Source organism: Hippoglossus stenolepis, chromosome 4, assembly GCF_022539355.2.
Source record: "Hippoglossus stenolepis isolate QCI-W04-F060 chromosome 4, HSTE1.2, whole genome shotgun sequence".
In the NCBI taxonomy this organism is placed as follows: Eukaryota; Metazoa; Chordata; class Actinopteri; order Pleuronectiformes; family Pleuronectidae; genus Hippoglossus; species Hippoglossus stenolepis.
This window is the reverse complement of record NC_061486.1, coordinates 1,866,910-1,887,425: the sequence shown is the minus strand read 5'-3', so window position 1 is coordinate 1,887,425 and position 20,516 is coordinate 1,866,910. Positions and strand designations below refer to the sequence as shown.

Here is a 20,516-nt window from a genome sequence, read left to right as displayed (position 1 = left end):
TATATGTATTTGTTGTATTTATTTAGCGTCCCCCTGCGATTACAACTGATAAATGAACAGTTATCTTCTGTATCTGTCAGTTGTTTATTTGTTTGTTTGTTTGTTTGTGGTCCCCGGTGTTGACTCGTGACGTCAGGGCTGTCGTTGGGAAGGGGCGTGGCTGCGGTCGCTCGGTCACTCTCGGACCAACTTGTGATAAACCAGCCCCACCTGCTCCTGGAGGATCCGACCGGCCGCTGCTTCTTCTCCTGCCCGCTCGGTGTGCACTCACCATGGGGAACTGTCTGACCGTGGGACCGAACGAGGCTCTGGTTGTCTCCGGTAGGTGCTCCGCGTCCCCCGCGTCCCCCTCTGCGGAGCGGCCTGCGCTGCAGCTAACGGTTAGCTGGTGTAGCCTGTCTAACGGGCTAGCTGGCTAACAGTTAACCGTTAACCGTTAGCCGTTAGCCGTTAGCCGTTAGCTAGCTGGTGTTTGTAGCAGAAGCACTTGTTGTTTTCTCCCGAAGATCAACAGACTCTGGTGATGAAACTCATTTCTGACGACAGGCACGTATTTTAAACCTGTAATAAGCGCGTGAATGGCGGGATAGCTTCCCCGGGCTAACGCCGTCTGCACCGTTAAGTCACACAACGGACGACCTCCAGAGAATTAACGGCTCAGACGCGTTATCTTTAAAGCTCCTCGGCTCGAGACGAGACTCCCGCGGGCACAGCTTCTCCATCAATGTGAATTTAATGGAGGGCGAACCGAAGAGCTGCGGGTACAGACCGAAGAGCTGCGGGTACAGACCGAAGAGCTGCGGGTACAGACCGAAGAGCTGCGGGTACAGACCGAAGAGCTGCGGGGTTCGGAGGCTGTCAGTGCATCACTCCGGCCCGCAGGATGTGAGAGAGGGGCGGGTAGGCTCTCCTCCGCGGCCCCTGGTCGGTCTCCACATCCTCTACTCAGTCTACTTCAGGGTACAAATACTTCAATGTACCTGAAGCACGAGAGTAAAACTACTCACTTCACTCATGGGACTGACGGATTATCACATGTGACGTTATTGGATTAGAAAACATTTGTTTGTGTTGATATTTTGGGCTGAACTTTTACTTTATTACATGAAATATGTGACCTTTCTTTTCTCTGTGAGCCTCGAGCAGTTGGTTTGAATGAAACTCTGAGCTTCAGAGATGTTTCCTTTGAGAAGCTGTTAACAATAACGCAGTAGTAATAATAATTAATTTCATTTATGTAGCACCTTTTAAGCCTAAGCAGTTGGTCTAGGCAATAAAACAATATCAGTAATTATTGTAATAGTTTTTTTTATCAATTGCAATTTAACATAAAATCAATAATGCTGTTGCATTTTGCAAACACAGGGAGCAGGTATAACACATAATTGATATACATCATATTTATACTCTGCTCATAAAGAAGCTTTTAAACCTCAACCTTCACTGTTTTATTGGCTCATATTGCCAAATATAATAGTGTTTTCAAATTGAAAAGAAAAGAGAGCATAGATTATAATCAGGAACCCATGAAACCCTTTTTTTCCTACGACTTTTTATGACAATTGCTTGAACATAGCAGCGTTTATCAACAGCTCTGGGCACATCTCATCTATTGTCCACCAGAAACCAGTCCTGTTAACTAACAAACATCTGAAACATGATGAAAGTGAAGGGTCACAAGCCCAAAGCAAAGAGAATGACTGGTTTAACCTTTGTTAATGTGTATATTTATACTTAAAATTCAAAAATAGCTCCACCTGTTTAAAACGTACATTTGTACATCAGTTCAAACGTACCTGTAAACATCAGTATGGAGAATATGTTCAGTATAAGTCTGTGTAAACATAAACATTGTTACAGACGAGTCACGTTAAACAGCTTTTTTTATTATTATACTTCAGCCTTGTGGTGTTTCTTTTAAAGAATATTCAACCGTACAATTACAGGTGTGCCCAGCAACGTACAATGCAATTAAGATAATAACAGTAATTACAATAATAATAGTTTCCTCTGAGGTTATGTTCTGTCCTGTTTCTTGGTCTGTTTACTCCAAAAGAACTGAGCCGATTGTCACCTCACCTGATGGAGGGATGTGGTCTGGTCACATCCCTCCATCTGACTGCACATTTTACAGTTTGATGTCGAACCGGTTAAATGTACAGATCCAGGATTTATGTAAAAAATCAGACATATTTATTGCGTTAAGATTTATGACTTTGTACAGTTTGGAGCTCAGACTCTGTTTCTGTCGTAAGAGGTTGACAGATACGTGCGGGATTGTGTGGCTTTGGTGGATGTCTGCTTTTAACTGAACGCCATGTTTGATTTATGGAGCGCAAACAATAATCATGAAGTGCTTTCAAAAGACAGATAGCTCACAGGACAGGAGACGCATTAAATACAATTGAATGTATTCAGATGACATATGTATTGTCTTTGTTAATATTAAAGATGAAGCCTTGTCTTAATTACAGTGCTCCTCTCCCCGCAGGTACCTGTTGTGGCTCTGATGTTAAAACCTACGTCGTGGGCGGCTGGTCCTGGGCCTGGTGGCTCATCTCAGACACTCAAAGGTGACAACACAGGATCTGCACTTTGATTTTACATTTACAGCATTTTATTTGCTCTTTTCAAGGCTTTTGTGCCAGCAAGTCCCACTCAGCACAAATATGTGGATAATGCTTTTAAAAGCCGTCTGTTCAGATTCATCTGGATGAAATATTTTAAACAGACCACAACTAAAATGTTCTGTAGCTGTGTTGAATTTCTACTGGGAGGTCAGTCCCATTATCTGCAGGCAGTCGGTATAAAGCTGCTCCACCATACAGTCGTATGTCTCATATTACACACAATGTTCTTTTTTGTTTTCAGTTTATATTTCATACACTGATGGTGGGTTGGACTGATCCATGTGCACTGCCGTCCGATACCGCTGTATTTTCAAAAGACAAGTTAATGTTTTGCAGCCCGTAGTTGTTGTAGTCTGGTAAAGCTCCACTCGGAGATCAATCCGTTATCCCAGCATCTTTATTTTCCACTGCTCTGTTTATCTGCCCTGTCACGATTGACATTGTGAAATATTCCATGACTTCATTTCCTGAGTACGGTTCTGTTGTACTGGTGTGGTCACACCAGATTATTCTCTTCATCCATTTCTTGACTGGAAACGACTTAGAGTCGTGAATCGACCCAGCTCCTCCACTCTGTGCAGACCTCAGCCTGACCTACAACATGTGGCAGGTGTATAAAAGCCCGCTGTGCCTGGAACCTGTCAGGGCTCAGTGTGGCTCAAACAAGAGCTTGTTGAATGATTTAACAGTTTCACAGACACACCTCCATGACATGTGAATTTGAAGCGTTGACACCTGACCTCCTATTGTCTTGTGTTTTAACATGAATGTGATGCCGGATGTTTGGCAAATTTAAAAATCCATTCATAACATGTACCTCTTAAATCAAGACATTACGTGCTTTCACAATAAAAAAAGATCAGCATCCTTATTGATACAGTGTCTCTATTAATCAGATATCCATAATTTAGTTATTTTATTATTAATATTTTATAAGAATTGTAAAAAATATCTGATTGTATGGACATTAAATATTACAACTCCATATTAACATTTTGTCATATGCTTTTGACATTCTTACCATGACTGACTGAAAGTGGATCACCAATTTAAAAACTGAAATGTTTTTTGGAGTCATTGTCTCACGACACAGAACGAGGGCACGGTTATACATGTGTGAATTTGAAGTGAATATCCAAGGTCAAAGTTCACCATAGTGGTGGTTTTCCTCGCCACAGGAAACAAATGTTTTTGTCTTTGTAAATATATAATAGATATTCTTTAATCAACTTAAACGTCATGGTTAGAATATAACAAAACAGGAAAAAGTTAAATTCACATATACAGTCAAATGTACATCCAGCAAATTCTCAGCATCTTGATTACACAGTATTTAACATAATTTGTGATTCCACAGCTTCTCCTACTTTATGTTGGTCTCTTGTTAAATATGCTTCTGTTCCCTGCTGTAGAATAACCCTGGAGATCATGACCCTGCAGCCGCGATGTGAGGATGTGGAGACGGCAGAGGGCGTCGCCATCACTGTCACAGGTGTGGCTCAGGTAAGAGCTCATCACAATGTCTGGACTTCTTTAAATACTGACAGAAATGTGTCCCAAGCACAGAATATCACAAACTGTCCATAAACAAAAGTCTTTATTCAGATGTTTGTTTGTTGTTTTCTTTACTCGAGTTGTAAGTTTTGTTACAAGAAGTCTACACCTTGTTCAACAACTGGAAATGTTTCTGTATTAGTGATAATGAAATGTCACAAAGCCAAAATGTCCTTTTTTAGTGATGTACCTGTGTCATTGTTTTGTAAATGTTAATCACTCTATAATGACAGATTGAGAAATAAGCCCCGGCCTCATTCCAAGCTGTGAGAGTTTACTGTGTCACCAGATGACCTCACTGTGTCTTCTTCAGGTGAAGGTCATGACAGAGCATGACTTGCTGGCTGTCGCTTGTGAGCAGTTTCTGGGTAAATCAGTGATGGAAATTAAAGCTGTGGTTCTTCAGACTCTGGAGGGACACCTCCGCTCCATTCTCGGTACGGACATTCATTTCATTTTAACTGTGTTTAAATTCGGACACCTAAATTTGTTTTCTAACATCCCAGTGTAAATTTACTATCTTGATTTCCTGAACATGACATCTTCAGATTTTGTCTTGAGACCAACCAAAAGTCAAAAAGCAAAATTTATCAGATTTACAAATATATAAAACAGAGAAAGAAACAAACAAAGAAGCTGGAAACATTGACATTTTTACCAGAAAATCTGATTTTAACTGATTATCAAAGAGTATACATTATGACTCTGGTTTGTGTAAGTGAATTTTAACTACAGAGCTTTGTCTTTACAGGCACCTTGACTGTCGAGCAGATCTATCAGGACCGGGACCAGTTTGCTAAACTGGTGAGGGAGGTGGCAGCTCCTGACGTGGGCAGGATGGGCATAGAGGTCCTCAGCTTTACCATTAAGGTCAGTAAGGCCACCAAGTGCAATGATTCACATCTGAGAGTCTGAACAAGCTTCATGTGTTTGTTCCATAGCTTCTTTTGATCTGGTTAGTTTTGGTTTCTCATTGTAATTTAGGCACTGAAGAATGACATACGTACGTCCTGTTGTATCCCACACTGCATAAGAGCATAGAATCTGTATTCTGCACAAATGTTTAACTCGTGGATGTCGAGTGCCGGACGGGCCAATGCTCCCAGTGTGAACATTATTTAGTCGCCTTTCCGAAGCTCGGCTTGTTTTTGGGTGCTGAGTTGTCATGTTGAGTGAAAGAGGCAGTAAATATTCTGTAAAAAGAGGGAAGCTTGTTCACTAATCATATGTGATCCTGTCTGACGCATGATCTACAATTAAAAGCTCATTATATGGGAAATACAGTGTGTGTGTGTGTGTGTGTGTGTGTGTGTGTGTGTGTGTGTGTGTGTGTGTGTGTGTGTGTGTGTGTGTGTGTGTGTGTGTGTGTGTGTGTGTGTGTGTGTGTGTGTGTGTGTTTATACATGCTCAGCTCTACTGTAGAAGTCACAGAAACATCAGTCAACAGCCACAAAGTATTGTTCTTAGTCTTTGTAGTTAAGTATTTTAACTTTAGTTAAAGCTGTAAAAGATGATTTATTGAACATGTTTATTTGGTGCGGAGGCTGCGTTTCACTGTCTTCTCACCAGAGAATCTGTCTCACTGGGTTTCATGAGTCTAATAACTGACTCTCAGGAGACTTGCCCTGTTCAGCTCAGTGTTGTTGATTGGAGCTAATTGAGGAGTGGTGCAGACACAGCAGCTGAGTGGTGCAGATACAGCAGATGACCATAGCACTTTGCTGGAAGCTCAGTCCATTTCTACCACATCACTTATTCCAGGTCGAGATGGTTTCTGTGAATCATCAGGACCAGTTCGCTCATTAGTGGAGGACTCAGTCATTTGTGGGTTGTTTTTATGGTGGTTTGTTGTTTTTCATCTTTCTAGTTCAAAACAGCAAAATAGTGAGAGCTTGTCTGCTGATGTTCCTTATGTTACCTTAGAACGAGGCTCAGACCTTGTTACTGATCAGACTGTCAACACTTGTTCTGTTTGACGTGGTTCTCTGTGTTCACAGGATGTGTATGATAAACTGGATTATCTGAGCTCCCTTGGAAAGACCCAGACTGCAGCTGTCCAGAGGGATGCAGACATCGGCGTGGCTGAGGCAGAGAGGGATGCTGGGATACGGGTAAGGAGGCATTAGCAGGCGTGAGACTCTGAGAAGTTGATGTTATTGAACACAACAACCATCTGATCACCGCTCTGCTTCTCGTAGGAAGCAGAATGTAAGAAGGAGATGATGGAAGTCAAATTCCTGGCTGACACCAAGATGGCCGACTCCAAACGAGAACTGGAGCTGCAGAAAGCTTCATTCAACCAGGAGGTCAACACGAAGGTGAGGTTTTAATTTGCACTAATGCATGAATGAATGTATAGGGTGATCAGTCAATTGTAGAAATGTTGTTTACGGGCTTGTTGTTCTTTGATATCATCTACAACACATCAGGAATATATTCATTTAATGGTACGGTGCATTAGATAAACTGTGTTCCATCTATGTTTCAAACACAAGGTCTGTTACCTCAGGTGTGTGTATTTACTAAACGTGATCGTTTGTGTACTGATGTCTTTAGAAAGCAGAGGCCGAGCTGGCATACGTGCTGCAGGCAGCCAAGGAGCAGCAGAAGATCCGTCTGGAGGAGATTGAGATCCAAGTTGTTAATAGGAAGAAGCAGATCACCATCGAAGAGAAGGAGATTGATCGAAAAGACAAGGAACTCATCGCCACTGTCAAGAGGCCTGCTGAGGCCGAGGCCTACAAAATGCAGCAGCTGGCTGAGGGACACAAGTGAGTGACAATGCATCATTTAACAGGGACTTCAGTAGGTTTAATGTTTCATCACGTGAAAGTTGAAAGATCAGAGAGAACCAACACAAACAGTCCTCTTGAGACACAGTGGCCTAAAGAGGTTACACAACAAGCCAACCAAGAAACATCCGGTAATGTCAAAATGCATTAGGCTACAACAAGCTTGAGTCTGATTGTGAGCAGTAAACAAATTGGCGTTTTGTTAAGCATTTGTGGATCGTCAACAGTCAGGGTTTACACCAGTGAAAGGAGGAATGAGCCACTGAGAGAAATAATAAGGACAAACTCTCAGTTTGAATTGTTAAGCGTCACATATCTATATGTTGTGGTACATTACTTATGTTGTTGTGCTTTGGCCAAAATTTCCACCAGCTGAATGTTTTCAAAGAGTTCTGTGTCGGGTGTCGGGTGTCGGCTGGTGTTCATTACACGGTTGTCAAGCAGAAACAGAATGTGGAAATGTTGTATAACTAGAGGTCATGTGAAGCCAAAAGAAATTTAGTTTTTGACAGAGAAGGATCTGCAGTTGTTTTACTTGTGTTTGCCCTACGACAGGATTGCAAAGGTGCTGATAGCTGAGGCAAAGGCGGAGGAGATTAGGAAGATTGGTGAGGCGGAGGCTTCCTCGATCTTAGCAGTCGGCACAGCCGAGGCCGAGAAGATGAGACTGAAGGCGGAGGCCTACAAGCAGTACGGAGATGCAGCTAAGACTGCGCTGGTCCTCGAGGCGCTGCCTAAGGTAACACACCCATGGTCCAAGTGTCCATCAAACAACTACACTGCACATGTTTACTTATCAAAAGTTTGTTAAGAAGATTGAACTCTTACATGTTAAATATGAAGCTTCTGCTCTGAGAGAGTCAGACCAGCAGAAAGACTTGAAACAGTCTAATTGTGTCTTAATCTAATAAATCCATTCATCATTGTACCATTGTGTTTGTTAAATCAGCTTCTCACAACACAAGCACAGTTAACGCTGCTTCTGTTGCTTAAAGAAACTTTCTTGGTTGTAGTTTACATCAGTGCAGTAATATTTCACTGTAGAAACTTTTTTGTAATATTCAGGCTTAGAACCCAGATTTAAAACAGAAGATAATGAAAATATTTAATTCCAGCTAGATTTTGAATGAACGTTGAAGAGATATGACATCGCTCCGTCTCATCCTGTTTTCATCACAATCACTTCCTCTTGGCGATTCACACGTCATGAGACTTTGACTGAGTGCATCACATGAACAGGATCCTTGCAGTAAACACTTGAACTGTGTTTTTGCAGATTGCGTCCCAGGTGGCGGCACCTTTGGCCAGGACCAATGAGATCGTCATCCTGAGCGGGGAGGGCAGCCGTGTGACGGGCGAGGTCAACCGCCTTTTGGCTGAACTTCCTGTGTCTGTCAACGCTCTCACTGGAGTGGATTTGTCAAAGGTAAGTTATAATGAATGAAACAGGGACATACCCCTTTAAGTGGCCTTGGTCATACTGTGTAAAATGACTTTATTTTAAGGTCAATTAAAGACCGGGCCAGAAAACATAGGACTTGGCTGACAGACAGAGTCGCTGGAACAGCCTTTGGGGGGTGATGTGAAAGACATTGAATGGAAAAATTTAAATATGGGTCATGAAAGCATTCCAGCTCAGTTATGGAAAATTCATGGGTTTTTGTTTCAGAGCGTCGGAGTCTCGATGCCACGATGAATAACGTGTCCTTGTTTCTACAGATTCCGCTGCTGCAGAAGATGATGAGCACTCAAGCTTGAAGGCCGACGCCACATGACTCCAGTCTCTGTTGTATGCACTCTCATAGACTGCCTTTAACACTTGAAAGATTTTGTTGTTTTATACGTATATACTGTATACAAGGTGAATTTTGGAAACCTCTGGTGCCTTACTTTATACAGGACCAGAACATTCTGCATGCACTGCTGCTCATTCAAAGAATTTTTATTTAATTTTAATATGGGAATATTTTGTGTTATTTTTTTTGTGCATTTTTCTTTGATTTTGTATTATTTTTTTATCTTTGGGCTTGACCGTGGACCACCAGCTGACCCAGGTTACATGTCTATCATGTGACCTGACAGCTGATGTTAACACAGATTCTATGGCTCAGCTTTCTGGGACAACAAGACCTCTGTTGTCACTTTTTACCCTCCGTACGTGGCAGGCCATTGTGTTGATTTATATACCTCTGTCTTTATTGTTGGACACATCTGCATTCCCGAAACAATCTGAATTTTTCCCTGTTGATTGTAGAACTTTGTTTGTGTTGAAGGTCAAATGTTATTCAGGTTGTCTTATGTCTCAGTGATTGATTTAAAAAAATGTGACAAAGGTGCTCACAATCGTAAAGAAGCTCCTTTCATTGTGCAGATCTTACTGTAAGTCTTTCTCTCTGCAGAGTCTGTGTCTCTGCAAACAACCGACGTCAGACAAGTTGATTTTTATTTATATGCTGACAGAAAAACAGGTATCAAATTCTGATCTTGTGCTGAATTGGTTGTCATTGGCGTCCTTTATTGTTTAGTGCAGGCTTTAATGTAAAATGGTTGTAGTTCTGGTTTTGATTGAAAAAACGTTGGTTGGTGTTTTGATAAAAAAAGCGAGAGAATAAAAACGACTGGCGACGTGTTAAATATGTTAATATTGTGGTAAAAAGCTGAATGTGAATAGAATCTGAAAATGGAAGTCTACACAGCAAAGCCAAATAGAATAGACTGTCCGTTTTTATTGTTCCACTAAAGGAAGGATGTGGGAAACAACATAGTTTATCTGACGTTGATGTTTAATTTAACACTAAAAATATGTGTAAATGCTAAGCCATGATCAAGTTTTGACGTCTCACACAAACACACTTTTTGTGTCTATATGGTTGTGTACATGTGTGCAGCAGTACACTGGTTGTGACTTATTATTTGTTGTCAAACACATGGTTATCTCCACTGAGCCTGAACGCTCCCGACAGTGACACATAGTTTAAAACTCGTGTCTCAAGGAGAGGAAGCAACAGGCTTTGTTGTAGTTTTATTTATGAGCAAACTGCCACAGAATTAACACAGGACTGTTATTATTGCTGTTGATAGTTTTATTATCGCTCATCCTCAGTTGATGTTTGTCATTCATTGCTGATTTAGTGACTTGACTGATACTCTGACCACATTGATTTGTCTTGGAACTTTAGACGTGTTCAGTGTATAAACTTGACTGTTTTTGTAAAATGATTTGTGTTCTATTTCTAATGTTATTTATAACATGTACACTGTGTCTGAAATAGCCATGAGTTCCTGTATGCTCTTGCTGCATGTCATCTGTCTGTACTCAGAATAATAAGTTCACTCTTAACTTTCATTCTAATAAATCAAAATGCCATCATATATTTCATTCTTTCCTATTGCACACAAATTTCCTTTAAGGACACATTTCATGGATTCGGCTTCTGGGTTCTGGTTCAAAAGATAAAAATGTCCGGCTGATGTACAACAACAGATAAGTGGTGAAACAGTGTATTAAGCATATGAAAGAATATGAGTAGTATTTAATTTAGAGATGCTAATACAGCCTCAACTCTGTTTTATCATTTTCTCATACTTCAAAGAACCAGTTTCATTATTAAGAAATTCACTTTTAAAAAGCTAATCATTCTTGACTGTTGAAAGAAACTCAGATCAGATCGTCGGTGATGCTAGAAAAATAACAGTGACAGTGATGGTTGGCTTATGAGGACATGCACCCCCACCCCTCTCATATACAGTAAATTACATGATCTCCAAGTTCTTTTTGGTGATTTTGCATCTTGTCCTAGTTGTACTGCTTCTCTTTGTGCACATTTTAAATCTCTATAATAGTAATAAATAGTAATAATAATTATAATATATGATAATTATAATAATGATGAAAGACAGCAATGGAATAATACAAAATCTTCAATCGAGGACAACAAATTAAATAATACAACATCACTTAGAAGTAATGGCAAAAGAATAAAAGATAGATATTAATAGTTTAAGTATGAGCCATGAGGTGAAATGATTTTCTCTCGGGGACGCGGACACCAGGAGCTGATTTAAATGTCCCACTGGCTGGGGATTAATGAGCAGGCGTCCACCGCTGACGCCTAAATGCAGAAGTGGGGTCCTGGCTGTTTGCGCACGCGCCGTGAGTGCAGCTGCCGTCGCCAGACAGCAGCAGAGGACCGAGGCACCGGGAGGGTCTCTGCGTTTTACCGACAAAACCACGTTAAATCGACACAAAATGAAGTTTCCGTACTCATAGATTCACGAGGAGTAAGTATCTCCCGCTTCGGTCCCGGTGCCGCCGCCGCTCCGGCTCCGTGAAGAGCTAAAGTTAGCTTAGCAGCCGGCCTCCGCTGCCCAGCACAAAGAAGCTCCTTATTTATTGTGGAGCTTGATCCGAGCTAACGAGCACCGCGACGCGGGTTCACCCGGGTTGTCTCGGGTCCCGAAGCCCCGCGGGCGGCCCGGGTCCGTGTTGGGTCCCGGTTCCGTCCAGCACCGCGGTACAGTCACGCTATTCGGCCGTGTAAGGGTCAGTGGACCGCGGCGGGGCTGGTGGGACGGATGCTAACGCGGAGCAGCTACAGACTGAAAGTTCCTCTGAATGAATGTGACGATGAGTGTGTGGATCGCATCCCCTCTGGGCGAGCAGCCGGGGAACAGCCCTGACACCGGGATGGACCTCAGACACACGCAGCAGGGTCCAATCCCCTTTAGACCAAGTAGCTTTAATAATCTGAACAGGGACGAGCCTGCAAAACGAAAACTGGAATATTACAAAGAGTTCATTTATTTATCTCGTTTAAAACACGAGAACAAATGGATATTAAACTAATGATATTCCAATTAAATTCAGTGCAATTTAACGATTGGTTGCTTGTTTTTGAAAATAGGTCAAATGTTCAGAATCCATTGGTTTCATTTCTCAGGAAACTTTAAACAGAAACCAAACATTTAATTACATCGTTTTTTAGTGTTTTACAAATCAGATGTATGAATGAATTGTGGCCACCGTGTGTAAGTGTTTTTTATGTTTATGTAGATGTCCACACTTGAATAGTTTTGCTCAGCCATGTTTGTGTGTGGGTGCCGGACTGGTTTCACTTCCTGGGAGCTGGCTGTGGAAACCTGGTGTTTGGAGCTGCGTCCTCGTTGTGGACGATTCTGCTTCGTCAGCTGGTGACAACACCAACCGAGTCATATCAGAGGAGTTAGTGAAGTCATGAGAACATTTAAAAAGCATCGAATGAGGACATTTGTCTTATGGGATAGTAAACAGAATAATCATGAGGTTTTGACTTTTGAATGTGTGGTAATAATAAGGCTAGGAACCTGTGACCGGTGAGTAGTAGAGAGATGTGATCTGGTCTTAGCTGTTACACTTGTGTTAATTAAATGGGACAGTTGAGCCTTTTCAATTCAAAAGACTTTGTCCCAGGAGGGGACTTCATACATGGAGCCTGTCCGCTCTTCTAAGTGACACTGTAGTTTTCATTTGGTTTCAGTATGACCCATCGAAACCTGTCGTGTTTATTGCTACGAGACGGCTCATGTGCGTTTGCTTGGTTTAATCTACTATCGTGATGCGTTTATGTTCCGTTTTCTTACATAAGGACAAACTGATTTTGTTCCTTCACGGCGAGCTCTTGCAGAATGTGCGTTTATTAAAGGCGGCCATTTGCAGAGTGTCAAAGGTCATCTCTCACCCAGTCAGTTCACACTCCTCTCTGTTTCTCAGCATGGTGGTGAGAGGGTGTCCCATGCTGCATTAGTGGAACAGTGACATGCTGGCCTGTCTGCCGGCATCAGGTGACCCCACCGTCAGACTTCTCTCCCGCACGCAGATGAACACTGGACTTCAAAAATGTAAGTGCTGTCGTCCACCATGTTGGTTTCTGTTACATGTCTGTGTTTATATAGCTTCAGGGATCAGAGGGTGTTGTTCTCACATGTTTAATGTGTTTGTTCATAATATCATTCATCCAAAATGCAGCTTGACAACAAATTGTGTTTGTCAGTTTTCTGACCATTTAAACTTTGTTGTTCAACATTCAAGAGCGATGTAATGACGTGTGTTCATACCGTGTAAATAATGTAAATTTGCAGTAAGTGTATACAGCATTAAATTGACGAACAAACAAACTCCACCTGTCGGGTTAAATTACAGCTTTAAAATGGAGGATGAACAGATAAACACTTCAGGTGGTGTTTATTTTGTAGGGACACTGTTCATTCGACAGCTGTAATGACTACACAACTCTGAACAGTTAAAACTACACTGCAGCTCACACTGAAGTCAGTTTATTACACACACATGCATTTCAGTACATTTCACTATATAAGACTGTGTATACACATGTTTCGGTACATAGATGTCGTCATTTTCAACACATTGTGCTTTGTTAGCATTTCTGTTTTCTGACCTTTGTACATGTTGCAGGGGAAACTACACAGAAGATGAGATCTGCCAGCTATCCAACCCCAGCAGAATTGGATGCCTTTGCTAAGAAGATTGCGAACAACCCTCTGACGATCCAGATCTTCCCCAACAGTGTCAAAGTACCTCAAAGGAAGCACATTCGACGCACAGTCAACGGGCTTGACACATCCTCGTCCAGCCAGCGCCACAGTCCCTACCCCTCTCAGGTCAGCGCCAGCAGGGGCCTGCTAGCCGTCCTCCGTGCGCCTGCCAAAGGCGTCATCAAAGAGTCTGACGGTAGCCGCGCCCGGCAGCTTGATAAGGCCAACATGAACCCTCACAGTGGGCCGTACGCCACTCAAAGCACTTTAAATCTTCCCCAGCCTGCGCCGCCTCTACAGGGCCAGTCCCAGGCTGCCCAGAAGCAGGGAATGGTTCACCCACAGGTGCTGCAGCAACAGCAACAGCAGCAGCAACAACAACAACAACAACAGCAGCAGCAGCAGCAACAACAACAGCAGCAGCAGCAGCAACAGCAGCAGCAGCAACAGCAAAGTATGACTCACCCAATGACTATACAGCAGCCTCAAACCATGCCTCACCCAGGGGCTTTACAACAGAGGAACATGGCTCACTCTCAGGCTCTGCAGCGGCAGCAGAGTTTGTCCCAGGTTCAGACTTCACAGCAGCAGAGATTGGCTCACCCACACACTCAGCCTCCGCAGCAACAGCAGGGTCAGTCCTGCCCTTCAGTCGTACCACAGCAGCATCTTTCTCATCTGCAGACACTAAAGCATCAGGCGGCTCCTCCGCAAGCTTTACTTACACAACAAGGAGTGACTCAGGATCTGCGCCACATATCTGATGGAGCTCAGCTTCCGAGTCTGCAGCACACCCAGGGGCTTGCAGGTTCACAGCCTCTTCCCCAGGCTGGGGGTGAAGGACCCCCAACCATGCCTAATAGCCTCCAGCAGCCCCCACCAGGGGCATACGGGCCCCGGAAGCTCCCTGATGCAGATGCCCCACCAAATGTTACTGTATCTACCTCCACCATCCCACTGTCAATGGCGACCAGCCTGCATCAGAACCGGCCCAGTGACATAAGCAGTATTGTGCACCAAATCAACCAGTTGTGCCAGGCACGGGCTGGCATGGGCAGCACCTCAGTCTGCGAGGGCCAGATCGCAAACCCGAGCCCCATCAGCCGCAACCTGCTAATCAACGCCAGCTCCAGGGTGTCCTCTCACCACCCAGCCATGGGCTCCATGCCCAGCTGCCTCATGGTGGGCCCCCCAGACAAGGGGGCAGCTATGACTCCCAGGGCTGCGCTGCATTCACAGCCAAATATAGCTGCTACTAATAGTATACCTGCCTTTCACACCGACCCAGAGAAGGTACAACTGCAGCAGCATCAGCTTCAGCACCATTTACATCAGCAGAAACAACAACAGCAACAACAGCAGTTGCAGCAGCAGCAACATTTACAACAGCTGCAGCAGCTGCAGCAGCAGCGTTCCTGGGCCCAGCACCAGCTGGCCCACATGCAGCAGCCTCCTGAGGGGGCCCATCCCTGCAAGAACCCGAGGATGGAGGTTCCTGCCGAGTGTTCTTTCCCCTCTCGAAACCTAAGCTATTCTCACAAGCTACCAAACACTACACAATCCTTTCCTCTGAAACACCCTGCTGAAAAACCACGATCTTCATCCCCTGTTAACTGTGCAGTAGGTTCTATGCCTTACATTAATAGCCACTACATGCAGCCACTGTGGGGTGGCATTCCAGCCACAGCAGGAAACAATGGATCTGGCCCTCAGGACCTCCCTGTGACTTACCAGGGCGGGCAGGCCGCTGCATCCACAGAACGAATCCCAGGGGCAAAGTATAGGCCAGGGAAAGAGGGTCCTGGTGGACCTTCGAAGTTGATGCAGAATGTGGATTTCTTAGGAGGGGACTTCCAGATGCCCGGCTTTCAGGAGCAGAACTTGGATGTTATTGAGAAGATGCACAGGTCAGCAATGGGCCATGTTCCGGAGCCCAGCAATGGAGGAACTGTCCACACTCACCACCCAGGCTACCGTTAAAATGTGTGCTTGTCCCCTCTTGGTGTCTTGAGTTTAGTCTCAACAGCTACTTTCAGCTTCTGTGGTTTATTCTTTAAGATCTTGCAAGTGATCGATTACAGTTTATTGCTCCGGAGCTTGATTTGTAGACCCACCAGGTTGTGATGTTTCAAAGTATTCCTCAGGTCTTAAGCCATGTCGTACCTTTTGTTGCAGATGAAGGGTTTTTGAGATTGTTGAATAGAAAATCCCTCTTTTCATCACTGGCATGTATTTGCTGCTCTTATTTTCATGTATATAACGTGTTCTGAATCATTCGTTTGCAGCTGAGAATTTGCTCACTATATAATCGTCACAGTGCTTCACCTCGTTTGACCACATGGAACAACTTTACTTTCTTTCCAGCATTTGTGGCCTTACAACTGCCCAAAGGCGAGACTTAGGATGTCTGCGCGTAACGTTTTTATTTGCAGTTTTTTGTTTAATCCTCTTCACAGATTTGTGATCCATTTAAACAAGAAGGTTACATGTATATGCAATTAACAAGACTGTTGATAAGGTTTTTGTCCCAGGAGCTCTCTCCTGTAGTTGATGCAGACACTGGTGAAGAGCCACGTCGACTCCCATCAGGAATACATGGCTTCCGAATTGTGCTACGAGTGTTCGCGGTAGTCCTTGCTTTGTTCCATGGGGGTGGTCACGGTGTACGAAATGCTCACTGTTTTAGTTAAAAATAAGACAACGGCCAGCTCTCGCAAAACCGGAAACATTCTCCATTCCTGAGATTTGCGTAGTTTCTCAAGTAGACACTAGGTTTCTCTGTCGTATAAAAAAAAAAAAAGGTTTAAAGTGCCCTCTTGTGTGTAATATGTCAAGATTTGCTTTTGAAGTAGTTATTATTTTATTAAATGTTTCATTTTATTTCAGTAGATGGTCCAACTTGAACAGTAGAATGACTTTTAAATGTTATGGTTAACATTTGCCCCTATTCGTCTAAAGCTAATGTGAAACCGAATAACAGCCCATTATTATTGAAATGGTTTACGTGTCGGTGTGTGAAAATCACTTGCAACGTGCAAGTACGTCAAAAGAATATATCAGGCGGCGGAAAATGCTTTATTTCCCTGTTTCAACATATTTCCTCACCACTTTACTACTGTAACGCAAGTGGGCTGATGTGGACTGTATCTGTATCTACTAATCACTGGCCTTACCCTGTGTCGTACTTCTGCTACCTATAAAGAAACCGAACATTCACTGCAGGTTGTTCTGCTAGATGTTTCTAGCACAAAGCTCCGGATCTATTTCCTCTTGTCCGGTTTTTTGGGGTCGATGTTGTTTGGGCACATGTTCATCAAGCCTTCTGGAAAAAGCCTTAAATGTCACGGTGATAATCCTCCACTTCAAACTTTACTGACTCTTTTTGCTTAGAGCCCGACTTTAGGCTGCATCCACACTACTACACTTCTGTTGATGCGTCCTGACGTCCGCAGCACTCCTGAGGTTCAGAGACGCTGAAACACTGCTGGCCCCATTTTAGTTTGAAAAGTCCGGGGCTGGACGGGACGTTTGGAGACGATGACGTAGACGCTCACAGCCACTTGTTGTTTGGGTCTTTTCTGTCATGATGTAGCCTTTGCTGATTTGTCAGGGTCCTATCACATGACCCCCTTCAGGAAGAGAACAACAGTCTCGGCTACCAGTGCAGAACACAACACGGATCATCACTTACAAACATTGCTGACCCTGTTGTCTTTGCTAACAGCTGTTGTGCAATTAAATTCTGCATTTTACAAAGATACACCTGTAAACGTGGAGGAGACGAGATGTTACGGGGTTGTAGTCGAGCTCTTTCTGAAACTGAAGCCTGTGTTCGAGGAGTAAAACTGATACGGAGCCAAAACGTTTGTGTGGACGGATCGTTTCAGTTGAAAAAGTTGTTTAAGTTAAAACGTAGTCTGGATGTAAACTTAGTCTGGCTTCATTCTGAGAAGTGGTTAAGTTATTCTTTTCTTTTCCTTGTTGAAACTGTACTGTCAGATCAGTGGGCATTGTTAACATGTGCAGGCAGTGGGGACGGGGGATGTTGCCTTAAATGGAAATATTAAGGTAATAACTGTCGATAAATAACCCGTCTGTCTGAGGTGTTGCTTCTCTATTGAGGATTTAAGATTTTAAGAGTAAATATAAATAGTATTTAGCAGAATTACTAGGTATGTAGAACAGGGCTGTAGCAGTTATTTAAAAGTATTTGATCTGTGTTTTAGTTGTTATTCCTAATAAATATCCTGATATAGTTTAATTTATTTTCTCGGACCACTGCATCCTGAAGCCATAGGTGATTTCCCATTAGGTGCCATAGGTGACACGCAGACGAGTGTAAACGAGCGTCTGACCTCGGAGGCGAATGAGAGGATTTGCATCTTCTGAGATCTGACGTCTTTCGCGGTGCGGAGCGGTTTCTCCCTGTCGCAGCTTCTCAGACCTCTGATGAAAAGAGGGAGAGCGGCGAGAGGATGCGTCACCGTCAGAAACAAGCAGTCGAGATGCAAACGTACCATTTCTTGATTTTGGTCTTCATACTTGATGGCAGTTATTATTATTTTTTTCCTTTCCTGGCTCTCGTTTTTTGACGTGCCTGCTCCTCGAAGCTGCTATTGAATTTAATCTTAACACACACTAGTATGTTTTGTGTGTGTGCGTGTGAAAAGTAATGATGTACGGGCTGTATCAGTGAAAACAAGTTCTTATTTATGGGATGGGTGAAGATTGGCTGTCCACTCTGACGCTGGTAAATTGGCCGTTTGTCTCTTGAAGCAGGAGATGACTCTTGATGTATAATAATACGTGAGCAGTGTTCAAAGTGGCAGAGTGATTTCCAGGCATCTGTCTCACTGTGGCCTAAAGACAGACGCCTTCACATCAATAGACACTGAGTGCAAACCCGCCCTGTTAATGTTGAACTGCCTCGTTACAGCCCCCTACAGTCAGGTTCTACACTTTCATATGAAGTGCCTCCACTGGGCTGAGTATGGACAAACGTGTGCGTGGATGCTTGTGTGTGAGCGTGGATGTTAAGCTTGGGTACTTGCACACAGGTGTGCACGAAGTTGATCTCTAACAGGGGACCAAGCTACTTAGTGTAACTACTGATACTGTGTCATGGACTGAAGTCCTGAAGTGTGCCACGATTCCTAGACACTGTCTGGATGTGTGAACTGTTTGCTGCTGACTCACTGACCAAAGTGACCAAGCGTCCCTCTCTGTATCCACCCCCGACCGAAAGGCTCGGCAGTGGGAACTCGTTATGTTGCGACTGTAATAAGCAACAAGCCGGTGACATAACGTGGAGCCGCTGCCCTCGTTTGGACGGTCAGAGGAAATCTTGTGAAGTAAAAGTGTAAAGATGTGAAGAGGGAAGAAAAACCGATCTAGAGCCCATGTTTCCTGCCTGCACAGAACCAACCTGTTTTTGTCTGAGTAAGATTCAGATGTTTGGGTTCTCAGCAGAACTTACTGTTTGTTTTGTGGTTCCATTCCACAGAACATGTCAACGTGCACTGTGAGAATCGACTTCAGCACATTGCGGCTCTCAGAAGTCGTGTTGTTATTTATTGTGGCAGGTATGAAACGACGCTCTGGGTTTGTTTTTACTCCTGTCATCGATCGTCTGTGATCAGAGACGCATCGTGTGAGTGGTGGGGGGGGGGGCGTACTTTCTCTACTTTGTGAAAATGTGATATTCCAGTTTTGCCTAACCTTCAGGAATAAAATGTCTTGCACAAACATTCCCCCTAACCAAAATAAAGTTTGCAAACACAAAGATTTGATGAGCAACTTGTCTTGGTTTTCCACTCATGAACACTGTTACGATTATTTTAATGTTTAAACTATTTTTCGGGATCATTAGGAAAAGCTGAAACTCTGTGGCTGGTGACGTTTGGTACAAATCTTCTCCAACAGTGGACTCAGGTTCCACGGGTCTTCCTCTTGGATCCCACCGAGATGCGACCTCCACTGTCTCCAGTTCATTTCCTCCACCCTGAAGTGGAAGAAGACTCGGATCATGTGAAACTGTAGAAACACTTCACATGATTAAATCTTCATAAACTGATATTAAAGGATTTAAAGGGTCAGTTCACCAAATGTACAAAAAACACTGTTGTTCCTTGTTTACTCTTCACACCACAGCACAATGGAGGTAATTAGGATTTAGTTTGAATTGCAAAACATTGAAAATATAGATATAATTTGCTGATTACTGGAAAATCCATGGACTTCAGTGTTTAAATTTAGATTTTAAATTGTTTAAATGAAACTATTATTCACAGTAAATGTTCCCAATAGTGAAATTGTTCCAAACTTCTGTGGATTCTTTTAACTCAGCAGGACGACACATCAGAAGAATCCAAATTGAACTTTTGGTCACTTATTTCTCATTTATATGGTCCTGACGGTATTTTAAGGATTTAGTTATTTCTCACCTCTGGACATGTTCACTTCTGGTTTACCTGAAAAATCTGCGACGCTCGTCCTTCTGGCCTCTCGGACAAACCATCTTCGACTCTCCGGTGAACAGTTTGCTCCTCAGGCCCCTCGGCACAGTTCGCTCCATCTCCAAAATCGTAAATGCTCTCTGAGGACGTGCGACAAAATGTGAGTGATTTACACAAACATAGAATACACAAGATATATGCTGTATTTTCTGTTTGCATTTTGCTTCAGTACAGGCAACCTCATTTTTCTGTGTTGGTTCTATCATAGAATTATCCTGAATGTGAGATCAACATGTGAACAGAAGATTTGAAGTGAAAGTAGTTTCCCACCTGCAGGTTCCAGATGTTTTCACTTTCTTTGGCGATTCTCTCCATTGTGTTGCCCATCAGTGTTTTGAGGTTTTGATTCACATGAGAGATGATAGTAAAATATGAAATTAGGACACAAGTTCACTTCCATTTTCTTCTGTTGTCTGACGTGTCGGACGCTTCTTCACTCAATCAGCTTCGTGTGTTTTCAGCTTTTATTGCTCGTTGTGTCGTCTCTGTTCAAT

The 20,516-nt window shown here is 43.2% G+C and overlaps 2 protein-coding genes across 2 annotated transcripts; both read left to right on the top strand.

The window, feature by feature from the left end:
• The first annotated feature begins 150 nt into the window (after positions 1-150).
• Positions 151-10,346, top strand: flot2b (flotillin 2b). The gene is made up of 11 exons (XM_035155080.2): positions 151-321; positions 2,492-2,573; positions 4,043-4,133; positions 4,498-4,621; positions 4,936-5,054; positions 6,182-6,295; positions 6,383-6,502; positions 6,741-6,955; positions 7,532-7,715; positions 8,253-8,402; positions 8,696-10,346. Exons 1-11 carry the CDS (start codon positions 273-275, stop codon positions 8,732-8,734), a joined length of 1,287 nt encoding a protein of 428 aa, XP_035010971.1. The 5' UTR covers positions 151-272; the 3' UTR covers positions 8,735-10,346.
• A 752-nt stretch (positions 10,347-11,098) lies between these two features.
• On the top strand, positions 11,099-19,291 carry LOC118106382 (protein FAM222B). The gene is made up of 3 exons (XM_035154879.2): positions 11,099-11,257; positions 12,726-12,853; positions 13,428-19,291. The coding sequence occupies exons 2-3, from the start codon at positions 12,772-12,774 to the stop codon at positions 15,485-15,487; spliced, it is 2,142 nt and encodes a 713-aa protein (XP_035010770.2). The 5' UTR covers positions 11,099-11,257; positions 12,726-12,771; the 3' UTR covers positions 15,488-19,291.
• The last annotated feature ends 1,225 nt before the right edge of the window (positions 19,292-20,516 follow it).